This window comes from Nothoprocta perdicaria, unplaced genomic scaffold, assembly GCF_003342845.1.
Source record: "Nothoprocta perdicaria isolate Ctin4 unplaced genomic scaffold, notPer1 scaffold_34, whole genome shotgun sequence".
NCBI classification, from domain to species: Eukaryota; Metazoa; Chordata; class Aves; order Tinamiformes; family Tinamidae; genus Nothoprocta; species Nothoprocta perdicaria.
The window spans coordinates 2,661,951-2,679,632 of NW_020455577.1; the positions used below are offsets into that span (position 1 = coordinate 2,661,951).

General features: G+C 39.8%; 1 protein-coding gene across 2 annotated transcripts in view; it reads left to right on the forward strand.

Moving 5' to 3' along the window:
- The window catches only part of CRB1 (crumbs 1, cell polarity complex component), an 84,063-nt gene that overhangs the window by 13,328 nt on the left and 53,053 nt on the right, over positions 1-17,682 (forward strand). The window contains exons 2-3 of one of the 2 annotated variants that reach the window (XM_026043841.1): positions 10,323-10,907; positions 17,099-17,294. In XM_026043841.1, the coding sequence (XP_025899626.1) occupies positions 10,323-10,907; positions 17,099-17,294 (781 nt within the window). Of the gene's footprint in view, positions 1-10,322; positions 10,908-17,098; positions 17,295-17,682 lie in introns of those variants that run through there. The other variant, XM_026043840.1, reaches the window with a different exon arrangement.

Consider the following 17,682-nt stretch of genomic DNA (forward strand, 5'->3'; position numbering starts at 1 on the left):
GGGAGAAATTAAAGGAAAATATTAACAGGAATAATAACAAAAATGATACTACTACACTAATTACAACTGGATAATATTTATTTATTCATGCTTTCAAATTTTGTATCATTGGGTGGCAGAATCCTTACTGCCCTCATTTTGAAGGCTTGCTGAATACCTCTACAGTTCTCTGTTTATGGGAGATAGGCCCTAGTGGCAAATGTTTTAATTCTAAAGGATAGCATCACATTAGGCTCATTGAAACCAATTGCCTTTTAATGCTGTTCCTCTCAGATGAGAGGCTTATTACTATTACTTAGAGTGTTCCCAAGGAAGACTTCTGCGCATATATTGACACTGGTGAATGTTCTGTTTTTTTTTTCTTTACCTGCACCATGAAGCATCCTGCATCTTTCCAAGACAGGCATGGCTGATTATAGAGCAGACTTTCAGTTCCTATTCTTGACCTTCCTCCGGGCCAGGTCATTTCTCAAAGGACATCTTGCAGGCAAAGAACAAGTGAAAAATTTATAAATGGCCTATCAGATATTCTCGACATTACTCCTGACATACTGGAGTGTTTCCTTCCTCTTGACTCACCTAACACAGAGATCTAAGAAATGTGGGAGGATTGTTTCAACTTTCCTAGTGGGATGGAATGGCTCCACTCTATAGAAATTCGTTTTTTTTTCTGTTATCATTATGTAGGAGGCAAGAAAAGAAAATTGTCACCTCAGCAGAGCAAGGCAAGGACTGCCTTAACCTCTACTGAGCAAGTCACCACGTGACTCAGTCAGTCAGACAAATGCTATGWCACAAAAATACGCCAGGGCTGATGACTGCAGGAGGTCTGTGAGGCCAATCTGGCCTGGCCGTGTCATGAGCTCAGTACCTGTTGCTGTGAACACCACTACAGAGACTAGCCATGATGTCCTGCAGCAGAGTGAACGGCAGACAAATGACCTGCATAAATAACCATGTGTGATAATGCCAGCTCCGTGATTTGAATGGAATGGTAAGAGTCCAATTTGGGACTTAGTAAATCTGATTTTCCTTGCAGCGTTCAAAAATTAATGAATATCTCTCTGCATGGAAATAGTTTCTGCTGTCCCTCAAACTCTTTTCAAGTCAAATCCTCATATAACTGGAAAAAAAAATAGGACCTGCAGAGAAACCCGTGGTTACCTATTGACTGAGACTAACCTGGCATTTCCTGTCATGATTTTTACCTTTATGTAGTCAGCAGAGATCACTCAACTGATGCAGATCACAAAGGGGCTGGTACAAGCARGAGTACTGCTTGCTTCAGTACTTGGTCTGAAGCAGAAATTGTGTCAGAACCGGAGTCTCAGTGAGCCTGGAGGGGCAGCCTGCATTCCCATGGCTGTGCACTTCAGGGTGAGGCTAGTCAAAAGTTGGATCTGACATCTATTCTATTTCATTTTGTTAGCTTCAGCAAAATTTAATTCACAGCTGTGTTACTAAGACCCTTTTGGAGGCAATCTCCATCCTTCCTCAACATCTGCACACATCAGTACGCAGCTTTACACCTAGAAACTTTAAAACATTCATTTCCTTATGAACTTCAAAGCATAGCCCAGCACACCAGCTGGAAAAAGGAACAGATCCATGAAAACCCTTATGCATTCTGTCATGATTTTCTCCCCTGTTCTACTACCTTAAAACATATCATTTTCTAAATATGAGTTGCTACTAGAGGTTAAGTTGTGCAGAAGGATATGATGCGCATGATATAATATTTGATGGCACCTTCTGGTTTTCTGAATACTGTAAGAACAAGTGCTTGTGAACATTATGTTGAAGTCCTGACAATATTTTTTGTTATGATCCACTAGTGTAATACATTTGCCTAATGAGCATATTCATAATTTCTTGAAACTAAAATTTTACCATAATTAATAAAGACTGAAAAACACATTTTCTGAAGTCTGTGACTGGAACAGTGGATATGATAGTATCCCTCGCCAGAAGGGAAATTCTTACTCCATGTTACAAATTGGTTTGGTGCATTTTTAATAATCAGAGCTCTAAGGCTATCTGTTTTTGACTTGGAAAAAAAAAAATCACACTTGCATCAGCTTTAGAGCATTTGTGATTTTATTGTACAGAGTTACTTGTGACTATACTTCAAAATCATCACACCTTTATATGCTACTACATGTTAGCATCACGGCTGTACATCATTTTCATATCAAGGAGAGGAAGGAAGCAATGAGGATGCCTTCCCATGGTTTCCAAAAGCGAACAACAAATGGACATATAATTTGGACCTAAACTCAATTTTGTTCTCAATTTTCAGCCCCTGCACTCCAGGATCAGATCAAACAGTTAGCAGCAATTGGCAGCCTCTCTGGCCKCTCTCTCTTTCCCCTGTTGGAGGGTAAGCACAGTGGTAGGACGGCTCCTCGCATGTTCTGACCTAAATAAAACCTAAGAAGAGCCTCTGAGCAGCAGCRGTTCGTCTCTGTGAGAGGCAGGGTCTCCCAGTGCGACTTCCTTGCGGAGTCTGAGTTCAGTGGGAGCCAGGAACACAACAGGAGCAGGAAGCCTCCTCTTACACGGAGGCAAAATGCCACAAATTGCTTCCAGACTCCAGAGAGACTGTGAGACCGTGTGTCTCACAAGGAGAGCTCTGGCCTCTGTGTGGGAGAACAGCTCATTTACACCCTGACTTCCATTATTCAGAAACAGCCAAGAGCAACTGGATTTCACCCAAACTCACAGACCGACAGTTTTTCCCACTGTATTTCTGAAAATCCCTCCACTGATGGAAAGAAGTGAGCTCATGATTTCATCCTTCTGCAGCCCTGCTGGGCTCTGTCCATGTTTCCCTCGTCGCTTCGTATGTCTCTGCTTCCTAGATGGACATTCTGGCCTGCCTCCTTACCACCTGCATGAGCGTTTTGCTGTGTTTCAGAGCAAGCACTGCTGCTCTCATATATTTTCTCCACTCTTCACAGCAGCATTTGTACCCCTCAGTCGGTGGGTTATCATGACAGGTCTCAGAATGCCAGATTAGACTTCTATTAATTTTAAAAGACTTGATGATATCTTTGTGATTCTTGGGAACAAGGCAGGAGCAACCCTTTCCAAATGATTTTACAAATCCACTTGCCTTTGTCAAGGTACCCAAGACAAGTTCGTTTAGACTTGCTGAAAATCTCTCTAGTGGCAGGCAAGGCATGGTAAAATTTTATAGTATAGGAGATGATTATGACAAATTTACCTCCTTGCTAAAACACCTAAGTTTTCTCATCTGAAATCTCTTCATTTCTACAAAACTCTTATCTCACAGGAGAGATCTTTCTGTGCAAGACACATTGTTAGATGCTGTGTTATATGCTGAGGACGTACCCACTTTTAATGGAGCTTCAAGAGCACTGCATGCAGAAAAGGTATCAACTCAGTCCTTGGAATAAAGATCTTTAACCTACATAATAAAAAAATCACATCAAACTGTTTCAAATTTTAAACACAAATACCATCCATGTTCTTTGCCTCTGAGGCACTGACAGAAGAGTGTAGATTCCCACCTCCAAATATTGTTGTTCAGAATCACTTGTCTATTCACCATCCACGTCTCTGTGTGGGAGAATCCTATTCCACTGTTTCAAGAACACCCCTGCTGTGTGAATTCAACTAATAATTTTCATCACTTTTAAATAGGGAAGATGCAACATCTAATTACGTTCATGCTTTTATGGTTCTCCAGACTTAGAAGGTAAGAATGCACAGGTATATTTTGAAACTAGTAAAGTGAAAAATTGCATTGAAATAGAGCATATACAGAGGTAGGCATTGCATAGGAGGGATCAGTGTATGTATAGGTATAATGCAGAAGGAAGCGAGAGCTGCCAAGAATCCCTGCAGTAAAACAAGGGAGAGAAGTGAAAGGGGATTTTGAGAAGAAAGAAGAGTATTTACCTCACTTCTGAGGTGCTTTTGAGGTGTCCACTGCCGGTAACACACGTCACAAACTAATGAGCTGCACCAATTCTCATCATTTTCCATCACTCTTGAATTAGGTGAGTGTGTCTGCCAAGTGAGCACCTTTGAACTAGAGCACTTCATGGGGACTTGATCAGTAGGCATGGGGTGACAGTTTTGTAGGGCAGCCTGTCATCTGGTTGCTGAATTTAGCAATACTTATCATCAGTAAGGGTGTCTGTAAGGGTTCTTGCTGAGATGTCTCCAAGATATGGAAACCTGGGGCAGCACAAAGGTAAAATGACAGCAAGTGACATCAAACTGCAATATCAGTATGGGGACTATCACCAAATTAGCCTGAGATTGCAGAAGTGATCAGAGAAAAATGAAACGGCGACAACACTTCCTTAATTTGACTCACATATAGTTTTGATCTTTAAGTGTTTCCTGAACAACATTTTAAAACTGTAATGCTATGCAGTTGTTAGGCTAATATACTGCATACAGTGCTTCTGGCTCAGTAAATATGTCGCTAATTTAGCTTCCTTGTTTCTGACAATACAAATATGTTTGAGAAAAAAAAAAGCCTTTTTGGTAGAAGCAGAATTTTTAGAGTAACTGCCTTTTTTATTCTTTTGTGTCTGTGTGTGGCGGTGGTTACTATGGCAATAATCTTGATTCAAGATTTAAACTCTCAAAGTGGTTTCCATAACAACATGTTCAGATGTTTTGGACATACAACTGAAGTAAAAAGATTCGGGATTAATTAACCCTTGATGACCACAGTGCGTGTAGCCACAGTGCCAAATGCTTGCTTGTTTGTCAGAAGTGTGTTTATACTTCCCTATTTTTATTAAGTGAATCAAGCAGTGAATTCCAAAATGTGTATGGAGCTGATCAGGTCTTAGGGAGTGATACTTCCATTCCAGGTGAAGGTTGGGAAGGAGAAATGACACCACAGCAACCGTAAAATGCTCTTTACATTAAATCATTGAGGCAATGCAGAAAAGCAGAGAAGTGAAGAGTGAAATTAGGGTGAAAGGTGCAATACACAAATGGGTATGGGAGATGGGCAGGGAGGGAATAAAGTAGCATTAGTAGAGTTAGGAAGTTTGAATCTTYAGCCTGGAAATCAGAACTGTGTGGAAAAACTGAAATCATCTGTTCACAGAKAATCTGAATGAAAAGCTATTTTGAGAGCTAAGATAGCCCCTTACCTGGCTTTGCTTAATCCTGAATGGCATGTTCTTATGTCCTTCTCCTTCCCGTCTGCCAAAAGCTGATCCACACATGGCATCTCTTCCTTTCAGTCCACGGTGAAGGTATCTGATCCCAATTCCTGTCACTGCAGATTATGCAGCTCTGCTCATCTCTTCCCTGGTTCTTCAAGATACATCAAGGAGCATTTCAAGATTGAATATATATGCACACCCACAACTTTCTAAGGCTGTCTTTGCAAGGAAGTTATTGTCATAGTGATGAACTGTATCTTGTGTGTCATGGTGCACTGCGGATAAATGGAGATATGCCTAGTTACACCAAAGCCAACCATTCTTCAATGTAGCACTGAACGCCTTGGGCAATACTCAAATATTTCCAGTTAAATGCTAATTATTTCAAGATCTCACTGAAGTCACAGAGCTTGATATTTCAGTGACACAGATTCACACACTTGCTTTAGCTTCTCAGGGGCAAATTTTAGACAATAAATGAACACAAGCATTGAAGGTTCTAACTCCAGACATAGGGCTATTTTAGTCCTTGGGAATATGTTGTATCATCATTTCCCTAGTGAAATTATTTGATTATAGGGTAAAGCTACAGCAAGCCTGTGAACAAATGCTCTGGGCTGTTGCATCAACAGAAGATAGAGATTTTTTTTTTCCTGATTCCTAATTTACTCACTGTTTCCTTAGCAATTTTTTAAAGCTTAATTTTCAGATTCTAGACCTGCACCTGTATTACCTTTATTAGCTGGTGTAGCTGGCTAGTTTTAATTAAAAAAAAAAAAAAGTGAAATAAGAGCTTTCTGTTAAAAAGAACAAAGAAAAAAGCCTTTCCCAAAGCACAGTACATTTGTCAGTGTTGATGACCATATTGCTATCAAGAAGTTAGATACCTTCTGGTAAAAAGATTWCTTTTTTTTCTGGAAAATACGCTGCCTTTGTTAAGAAGGTCAGAAAATCACTGCAGGTTATGTAAAAAGATCCTGAAGCTGTTAGTGATGAGAGCTGCGGTAAAGCTTGGAGTCCTCCTGCAGGGAAAAAAAGCACATTTGAAGAAAAGCATTGCAAATTACAGGCAGCCTGCAGGTACACTGAAGTGAATAGCAAAGTCCAGGCATGAACAAATTCAAGAAGACTCAAGGTCATAGTAATGTGATTACTGGTAATGGAAATTTCATTTAAAATCCTCCTGCTGATTTTGGTATTTCACCAGCTTGTAGGAGGAATTGTGCTCAGAAAGAACAAGTCTTTGCTGAAGAACATTTCTGTCAAAAAGAGCCCAACAGAGGCTGCTAGGTTTTGTTTATGGCCTTTGAATGCCTAATAAAGATTGCTGATCATATTCTTAAAATTGGGGATCATCAATTTGGCTTACTTCTGATTTTATGAATCTAGGATATCAGAATATTTTTTACAGCCCACATGAATTATATAGCTGTCCAAATCAAAATRGATCTAGAAGAAATTCTCAGAATTGTCAATTAGGAAGGATTTGAGGGTGAGCACCTCAAAATACTTGCTTCTCTGAGGATCACTAATCATCTCATCAGAACAGTTGTGCAAAATTGCCTTGGCCCATTCAGAACTCCTGCCCTRTTTATGTTACCTTTACTACTGAAAGAATTTTGCCTTCATACATTATCATTGTCACGCACTTTCAACATCACAAGCAATATTGTTTTGCATCATTGCATCACTGCAGTTCTCAGTGGTGAAGTCGTCATCGCTAGATCAAACTCATGCATTTTTAGTGCTGATAAGTTACATAATCTCAGCCTTGTACAAGCAACATCAGCTCAAGGCACATTATTAAGCTTATCCAACTGACTATTTCTGGATGTTATTTAAATGGAATAGTTTGTGCCAGCTCTTTCTAGACTGCTGACGTACTTGTAGTAGTACTGATGATTTTACAGTAGGTGGCAAGCTTTACCACAAAGAGTTTTGCAGAGAAAACCCTTGGCAAATCTAATGCGAATCATCTGAATATACTGCGAACATCTCATCCATCTCAAAAGGATGTAACCATGGGGTAAAATGCTTGTCACTAATTCCTACAGTAATTAGATTAATGTTCCAGTGTTTATAAAGAGACTGATAATCACTTCAGATGTCAGTCAGTGTAAATCCAAAGTGATCAGCATTTTGTTGCAATGTTTTTAATGTTAAACACAAGTTTTAAGAGTCTCTGTCAGAAGAAGTCACTGCTTAAGTGATCTTAATTTGTTAAGAATGAAAATGACTCCTGTGTGTATCTGAACTAGAACACGAGGCCTTTTCAGGTTATCCCTACGCAATGTTGCCAAAAGTTAAGCTTCCAACAATACAGAAAAATAGTAAAACCCATGGCACAGTGCATGAGAAATGAAGATAAAAATCCAGAAGTCCCTCAGTGTTTTGTTGTAAAGTTTAAAAACAAATCAAACAAGAACRTTGTCCAGCCATTATTGGAACAAATATGCAATTTCTGCCGAAGAAATTTGTTTTACAAAAGCGAGAGAAGTACAAGTTAAGATACAAGTTTAATAAGAATCCAAGAAAGGCTTATCATTTCTTATTTTCCCCACTGTGATGTCACTTTGAAAACAAACYGGTTGTCTGCACTGCTGACTATGCTTGCAGTGTTTCCTTTGCACCCACTATTAATACCTCAGTGACCTCTGAAACTTTCTAAGTACCTATGCTCAAAGCTAGTATGTTGCTACCAGAACTACAAAAAGGCATTTTTTTTACCTTTCTCATACACAATCATTACAACATATTGAGCTGCTGCATGCAAATTAACTCTGAAGGGGCAACTGTAATTAACTAAATTGCCTCTCATGTCATAGTGGTTCTAAGCAGATACTTGAATAATTGACCTGTTGCAGTTTACACAGTAATTTACACAGTGTTTCAACACAGTTATCATAGAATCATAGCCTAATTTCTTCAAATGCATTTTATACATGGAATTTTAATGAATTATAAGTAGGTAGACAGTGTGAAAGGCAAGCTCTTTAAATAAAGTTGCTCAATCCCAAGAAAAATGTGAACTGCAAAGTTTCCTGAAGAACWCAGTCTAGCTCTTCATTTTCAAGTTAATTTAACAGAAGAAACCTATATTTTTATACCCAAAAATATAAAAATTGAAAGAAGAAAATGGGACATACTGAAGACTTACGTACAGATTGCTTAATATAACTTTCATTCTCCAGCCCACATGAATCTTTCCCTTTTAAATCATTACCATCTTTCTGGAAAAAAAATATTCTGCTTTATTTCATAGACTCTCAGTCAAAATATAACTGCATTTTGTTCTTCCTGTGTTACCAATATATTTTTTTCCCTCATGTGTTATGCAGAATATTTGTTTACAGTTTTACTGCTCATATATTTTGAGGAATTCCAAAGCATAATCACTGGAGAAGTGCAATGGTATTCAAATGTTCACTACAGGGTAAGGGATTTTTTTTTTTAATAATAATACTGGAAGAAATCAGTTACAAAATGAAAAAAAAAATGTATCAGATAAAACTCTCCTCACTACACTTTTCCAGTCAGATTGGCACAAATTAAAATGCTATACATGGATTTGGCTCTTTAAATCAGTTCTTATATATTCCCTCTCTTCTAGGTGGTTTGTATCAATAAATAACCACTTCCTTACTTCTCTCCATTCTGGGTAGTTAGTGCCTGTGAGACTTGGTCTGCTGTTCTTTCATTGCACTAGCAAACTATTTGGAGGAAACTCCAGGATTTCTTCCACTGGCACCTCCTAAACATTCATAAATTTACCCTCTATGCCCCACTTTTGCCATCATCTCTTCAGATCTTACTGTCTGCAGCACCCTTGAATCAAGATATGTCTGAACGACTAAACTCCCAAGTGCTGCAGGAAGTGTACTGGTAATTAACAGCATTTCCACTGACCCATACTAGGTACAATGTCATATCATGACAGAAGCCACATGGCATTATGAGCTGATGTTAGTGATCACTAGAACCCTATTGCACTCTTCACCTATGTCCGTGTTGCAGCTGGGAGACCAGGTTACAGCACATACAGATGTAGTCAAGCTTTAATTCCCGCTCATTGGATGTGGTGGGCAGTGTAGCTGTAGCAGAAAGATTCAGCCCACATCAATTCACCTGCCTCAGGTGCTCAGTATTTGGTACCTTCTCTGCCACTGCTTGGTGCTATATATTAGAAGTAGTTTATGCCTACTTTGCATGTACTCATAACTTCAGCTGAACACTTGCATCTTATGAAGATGATTAATTATGATGGAAATCATACAGTTTCATGGCAAAGTTCCTGTTTCTTTTGACTATAAAGAACATCTTTCTCTACATCAACTGTATTAGCATTTCCCAGTTATGGGTTGTGGACAATGCTGGTAGCAGGTTCCTGCCCCTTGACTGGGAAGTCAGAAGTCACTGTTATTACTCTCTGTCAGTCTTCCCAGCAGCAAGGCAACTCCAAGTTGCCTTTAATCCTCAGTTCCTGGAGGTGTGGGGAGGAAACACTTCAAGCGTGTTCACCATGTCCTTTCACCATGTCCTTCCAGCCCTACAGCACTCGGACAGCAAAGAAGAATCTATTTTGTGTCTCAGGGATTTGGGCATTTCTTTGTAGTGCTATATAGTGCTATATAGATGTTAAATTACTCTTCTAATCAAGAAGTCAAAAATAAAATCCAAGGGCATAATGGGTTAAATCATTTGAGTTCAAACTTCACCTGAGTCATTCAGTTTTGTTGAACTCCAGTGAAACCAACTTCCACCACACTGCACCAGAACCCAAGCTGGTACTGAAGTGGCTCAACGCTGTGTTCTTAAAAAAAAAAAATTGTCTTAAAAATAGCTAAATATATTCCATATCATTGTTTGTCTCTATTGACCAGATATATCTGCAAGTGTTGTTAGTGTTAAGCAATGAATTAGCAACCTGGACAGACCCTGGGGATTGGAAGAGGCAAGAATCACAACCTGCTCATATTTTGATAGTGATCTTACTTTTATAGTTATTAATCCACTGCATGCAGTTATCAGTGCTGTTTTCTTCTCAACGGCCCATCTCTGGAACTATTTATTTTGAAACAAAGTTGTGGTTAGGTTGTACTTTTTCCTCTCTGCTTTACTCCAAGTTCTGTGGAAGTTTTCATTTTTTCAATTTTTCCTTTCTAGAGTCATTTTGCATGAGAAATGATTCCMGGTGCCTGTCGCATTCTTGCCCAAAGAACTCTACGTGCGGAGCTGGTGACAAGGACGATACCTGTCGCTGCGCAGACACACCAGTTGACGCAGTAGAGGAGCTCTGCAACAAAACCTATGACCCTTGCTCCTCAAACCCTTGTCTTCAGAACGCCACCTGTCTGAGCTCAGCTGGAAACCTCAGCTTTACCTGCGAGTGCCCCGCTGGGTACAAAGGCACTGCCTGTGAAGTAGCCGTCAGCGCGTGCGACACGAACCCGTGTGAACACGGAGGCACTTGCCACAACGGGCTGGCCGGCCCGACCTGCCTCTGCCACGCAGGCTACACAGGCACCCTCTGCGAAACGGATTTGGACGAGTGCGTTTCCGAACCGTGCCGCAACGGAGCCCTGTGCAGGGACGGCGYGGGCGAATACTCCTGCTACTGCGTCCCAGGCTACCAGGGCAAGCACTGTGACCTGGAGGTGAATGAATGTGTTTCGGACCCTTGCCTGAACGGGGCCACGTGCCTCAACCAYGTGGGAAGGTACGACTGCATCTGTCCGCTGGAGTATACAGGTGAGCGCTATTAAAAACGACTTTTTCTTTGTGTCATGGGGAATGAACACACATAGAATTCCAAGATTTATTCCCCCCTCCTTTATAACTTATTTGGTCATACATGTATTACTGCATTGGCTGCCGCTGCAGTGGGTGTTCATGCATTATGGGTTGTCTCGTCACTGTGAACTAGTGGTGCTAGGGGGAGAAAGATTAAAGATATCTCACGTTTCCCAAAATCTACAGAGGGAAGATCAAGGGCTAGGTGAACATTTATCTGAAAGGAAACATTCTGCAAACATATGTCCTTAGAATGCGCTACATACATTTTGGTCCTCAAACAAAACTTATGTTTAGCAGTGATATTTTAAACATTATATCTACTTAACTTGCTTGATTTCCTAAGCACAAACTGTACTCTTACATCTTTACATTTGCTTTTCAGGAGCATTTTCCTTTAAAACCTTTTTTACCTTTATTAAGGAAAGATACCGTATTTGGAGATTTTCAAAACACCTGATTTAGACTTTCTTACTCTTCTATCAGCTTAYTCTTATCCACTATAGGTAATAGACCTCTTTCATCTTTTACTTTCCTGGAACTTCTTGCAAAATAAATTAATCTATCCTTTTTCCTCAAAATCAATTCTAAAAACAGGTATGCCGTTCTGGTTTCACTCTGGTTATTTTTAAGCTATATAATCTCCTGGTTCACATAGCTCATGAATTCTCCTTTGGCTTTTCTCCTGTATGACTCCTTGACCAACAGTCTGACTGAATCCACAAGTAAATGTTCTTTCTTTTTGACATGGAGTAAGGTTCTAAAATTTATGTTAGACACTCTTTCCCAGGAGAAAAGAAGGAGCAATATTTCAGTGGGTTCCAGGCATTCAAAAAAAGCACCTCTTCCTCCTCTATAGAGTGCCTATACACCCCATTTCTCATTCTTCCAGGTTTTAGTTCAAAGCCGAGGACTTTTATAGTGCCATATAGCGAACTTCTCAGCTGAGTTAGAAGTCTTGCTGCAGTGTGAACTATGAACTCAGATACAAAAACAGTAAGTGTGGTATGAAAACCTAAAAAGAAAGATTTTCAAGACCAGAATAGGGCAAAACATCAAGGACCAAGAAAAAAAAATGTATTCTGCTCATGGAGAAAAAACAGCCAAGCTTTTAGCTTTCCAAACAGAAACAGGGAAGTGAAAAGCCTGCCATTACACCTGCAGAACCCACCTCCCCACAGGCACATTGGCCACATATGCTCTGAAATCACTGCTTAACCTGCGTAAATTTAACTTTTTGACTGATCATGAGTCCTCTTCTCTGCCCTTCCCAGGAACAGAGTATTCATTTGAAACTGAAATACTGTATATATAAAATAGAAGAGTATTATCAGTTTTCCAAACTGCCTGTTTTGGGATAATTCCATGTGGTATTGCCCCATTTTATACACATGAGTATATATTTCTTGCTTACTTCTTTGGCTGCAAAGCCTATAAGACTTYTAGGAGACAGATCCCTTCAAATTTCAAAGCTCTGAATCATTAAAAAGAGAAAAAGGGAGACATTTTTGTGACAGATTGCCACGTTAAGAAGTTAAAAATCAAGTTAAAAAAATACAGCCAAAAAAAAAAAAAAAATACTAGGAAAACACACCTACTGCTTCAACTGCGACAAATGACTAAGAAATAAGATAAGAAATGTGGTTTAAAATCCCATCCCAAAAGCCTCACAAGGAAGGGGAAATCAGGTAAAAAGCAGCTTTCCAGTGTCTGACACACAGCATTCAGCTGGACGCTGGTCCCCGTCTCATGTCCCTCATGAGTAAAGACCTGTCATTTAAGGGAAGTTAGTGGCTTTTCTTGTCACTCTGTGGCTGCCGGTGGGTGCCTCAGCCTAGGGCAAGTGCTGGGAGACTATGCAGCTGAGGGATGACAAAGGAGGAGGAAGGAAAAAGCTACTAACAGTCAGCATGGTTGCTCTGAAGTGATCAGACTCAGCTCAGATCTGTTGGAGTCAGGAAACTGTATTTGTTGGTGAGACCAGGATAGCCTAGGAACTCAGTTTGAAAGAGAAGATTTGCACCTTAGAGACAAAGCACATGAAATAATATAGCCCAAACAAATAGAAATGAAGACTTAAATTGACAAACTGTTGGGGGAAACTTGCTCTGCTGGAGTCATTCCACTTTCATCATAAAATTCGGGTGTTTTCCAGGCTGGTGCTCTTTGGCTGCACCAAAATCGAGCAGTGTCCCTCCAAGTGCTCTGCAGTCAGGACAAATAGAGTTAAGAAATGAGAGCTGAGGGAAAAAAAAAAATGAGTTCTAAAATGTAAAGCGGAAAAGATTTCAGTGTTTTTGACGTATAGCTCAGACACAGCTTCCAGCAGCAGAGCTAATAATAATTCTATAAAGGAACAGCTGACTGCTCCTTCAGCAGTAAAATACCAGCTTTTAAAGGCCACCTAAACAAATGATTTATCAGAAGCCTTTTTTTAAAAAAAAATTTAAATCTTTAATTTAAATTTTTCTGCATCTTGCTGTGAGTTGTGTCAAATGCTTGGGCCAGAGGGATTGCCGAATGAAAACCCCGAGGTCTCCTCACTGATAATAAAAATCCACATTTACTCAGTCAGGGGATSTTGCCAACCCTTATTATCCTGGCCTGACACCATGAGTTACTGTGGGAAGTCATCCAGCCTCATCTCATTTCCCTAAGATGTTAAAAGGGTTCTGGTTTTTGATATGTAGGTAGAGAGCGTTCAGTAAATTTACAGCAGAAACGTTAACCCAATGCTTGAGTTACAGCCTTTGCTTGCTACTTGTTTCACGGACTATGACTGCTGTTGTGTACGACTGGAACGCTGCTCTGCTTAAAATAGCCGAGAAATGTCACACATAATTCTTACACAAATGGAAGAGGTTAGATTGCACCGAGAGCCAAAGACGGGAGAATTTAGCATGAAATCTGCAGCTTACTATGGTAATGCCCTGCACGTGTGAAATTATTTACAAGACATGTGTCGCACAGCTGCTGGATAATGAAACTCAATTGGTTTGTCAATGTTTGGTCGGAATATCTTGGTTAAATGCAGTATTTTTCACTGTGCTAATTATACTTAATTATAATTCACCCCAACAGATTAAGGTATAAGAGCCTGCTAGTTACCACAGTAATTCCCTTGCTTGACACAGCCGAAGCCATTCCCCCATTGCCAGGGAACGCTTTAGTATAAACTGTCTGAGGCACATGGCAGTTCAAAAAGCCATTTTTAGAGGCATCAGCACATCCTTTAAATAGGAAAAGCTGTTTCAGTGACTGATGAAATTGGAATAAGGATATATTATTTGAGTACCACCTCTTACTACACTGTAAGTGAGACCAATGAAAACTTCAGCAGACATTTAGGCACTCAGTTCTCAAATTACCAGCACAAAAATCACTGTTCTCATGCCTTGCTTTGTGCTCAGCCTCGTTGTCTCACAAAGTGGAGAGCCTCGTCCTYCCTCAGGAACCTGGAGGGAACCAACACTCCCCACTTCCCATCCTAACCAACCGAGAAGGTAACTCAGCCCAGGTTACCAGCCTGTGATTGACACTTCTAGCCACAAACTTATATTGGAGGAGACCAGCACAASTGGCCACTTTTGAAAGGTCTTCAAAAGAGGTAGCTGATGGCACACACTCTAAAGTGTAAATATTGTGGTTCCTAACTTCTGGACACTGAAATTTTGATGGAATTTAGCTCCATGTCAGGATATTGCAGGACAAAGTCTCACTCTAACAAATTAATCATCTCCCTCTATTTTGAGATTTCTAGTTATTCGCAATTCTTCTGTTTATTTATGATGCAGGGAGAGATATCAACTATCTGCCTGCCACTTTAAACCTGGTGACTAAAAAATAGCTGACACACTCCATCCAGCTGGTGGCACTTAAGGTTTATATATACAGACTGTATCACATCGGTACGTTCTTTTTTTCCAGTCATTCTTGAGCTTAATACTACAGATGTGTAGAAGTGGAAGGGGCAGCCTGACATACTGATTTCCATCAGTACTTATAATGTGCAGGTCCACCTAGAACTACACAGGGTTTGCAAAACCCTAATATCTTTGACCAGAGGTGACTTACCCTCTTGTATATCTGTAGGTAACCAGATTTGAAAATGTTGATTGTCTCTCTGTCATCCTCGAATGCATTTAGCTTTAATCAACCGGGCCTGCACAAAGAAGAAAACAGTAGAACTTTTATAAAAAGACAGTCATAATAAGAAGTAATCCTAGTTCCCCAAAGGAACCACTGACATTATAAATATTACAACATCCATGTAATCTAATTGTATCTAAAACAGGATGTCTCTGCTCTTAATGGCTTAGTCCTACATAATATGCGTGGAAGGGGTTGTTGGAGCTTTTTGGGTTTTGGCATATGATATTTGGCATATAGCATATTTATGACAGAATGTTAGACTGAGGTGCAAATATAAATCTAGTCTTTTTATCTCTTTTCTTCGCATATAAAAAAAAAATCTGCTAGCAGATTCAATAAAGGCTGAGAAGAAATTCCCCCCGTTCCTGTGGCATATCACATTGGCTAGATACATTATAAAGGGAGAAGAGTTTTCTTCTGAGGCAACATTGCCGAAGGCAGGTTCCTGGGCTTGATAGATTAAAGACATGAACCAAAACAACGCTGCGTTCTCATGTTCATCGGCAGGCTGTTCTTAGGCCTGTAGTTTTAAATTTGGTTGAGCTGAGGATCAGTTGAACAGGGCTTGTTTTGTCACATGATTTTTAGTGCTCAGGGTAAGCTGTTAACGAGCTCTGGCAGATTTACGGTCACTACACATACTTCTGCAAACACATTGTTTACAATTACAGTGAATTCACAGGGCAATGACCGCAGAGGGATGCATGCGATGCGGATTACCACAGTGCCTTAAGAGTCCCTGCATCCTCCTCCCGTGGAAAGCAGTGGCTAGCTCCATCAATGAGCCTCCAAACGGAGGCACAGCATTGATAACTGACTTTTTTTGTTCAGGAAACTATAAAAATGCATTCTCTAAAATTATAGTAAAAATAAAATTATGACTAGAGAATGTAAAAAAACAATATAGCTATAACTAGAAAGCTGGAAGATGCAGAAGATGCATTTATATATTAATTTTTATGGTTAAATACAAAGTAAAGAGATACTATCTTTTTTTTGGATAAGATATTCTTTGGTTAAGTTATTTCCAGATATTGGTCTGTAATTCAGATTTTTACAAAGGTGCTACATTCAAAATGGTCAAATTAAATTAGTAACTAAGTAATAGTAGTGATATTAGCAGTCTTACCGTTCTGGGAAAAAGTGTTCTTAATTTGAACGTGCACATGCCACAGAAGCACAGAGCTAGTAGAAACACCAAACGTAAGACTCAAAGGTGAGCACCTAATTGCAAACATAACAACAATAAATCTCAATATACCTCCTCTCACCTTTTGAGAGCCTGTCCAGTCATCTTGTATTAAAATCCTCATGTCTCCAAACAAGCACCCTAATCTCAGTGTTGTAGATTTCCTGTCTAATAGGAAATTCTGAAAACTCTTTAAAATACCTTCTACAACTTTGGTTAGCCAAACAAGAAACAGAGGAGTCAACATAAAACGTCTTCATTAAATTTTTCAGTTTTAATCCATTTAGTGGCTGATACTGCAGTTGGTAAAATAAAATGGTTCAGCAGGTGAAAGTTATATTAAAAGAACAATGCTTTATAACTCAAAATATTAAGTGCATAAGCATACAAAATCCTGAAATACCCTAAAACACCCAGAGCAGCAGCTGCGAAGCATTAATTACCAAATATTCAGAGGAAAAGAAATGCAAATTTAACTTGCTAATTATCACAAATAGCTGCAAACTAGTATTAGAACTGATTTAGTCTCATGAAATATAACTGAAGAGGTTCTTCACGATTCTGACCTGTTGCAAACACAGCATCAACCGGTCTCATTTACACACTGCTAAACCTTAGGAAACATGCAGCAGTTAATTGGGACACTGCCTTATATCTTTACTCTGAGGATTTTGTGTGTAATTCAATTAAATGGGCTCTGCCAAGAGCATTAAATGACTAGCCACTTGTATAATATATAAATATGTTGCGTTGTTTGAATAATCTGAAAATTCTAAGTTTGGCATTTGCTCTTGTGTTGATTTCGAAGGTACAAACTGCGAGCTGGACATAGATGAGTGTTTTTCACAGCCTTGCCTGAACGGGGCAACCTGCCACGACTCGCTGGGGAGCTTCACGTGCTCCTGTGCGCCCGGGTTCCTGGGCGAGCGCTGCGACACCGACGTCGACGAGTGCGCCAGCCAGCCCTGCCTCCACGGAGGACGGTGCACAGACAGCGTCAACGGGTACGAACACGGCAAAAAATTCATTTATATATTAATATATGTGTGTGTGTGCGTGTATAAAATGGCAAAAAGTGCAAGGTGCTTTCTTTACACTTGAACTTCTGCTTCTGACTATTTACACGTTGTTTATCTGGCCCCGAGGAATTATCAYTTAAAGATCAATTCCTTCTCTAAAGTCCATGAAACTATTTTCCAAGTGAGATGTGAAAGTGCATAAAACTGAATTTGCGAACAGCAGCTGTCTGCACTTAGAGGCAGACACGTCAGAAGAGAAAGGCAGAGAAAAACAGAAATAACAGTTACCATAGTAATAGATGTCATTAGGAAGCGTGCCAGGTATTTTGCAGGCATATTGGACAGCAGCTCCTCGTTCAAAACAACCTGAAAC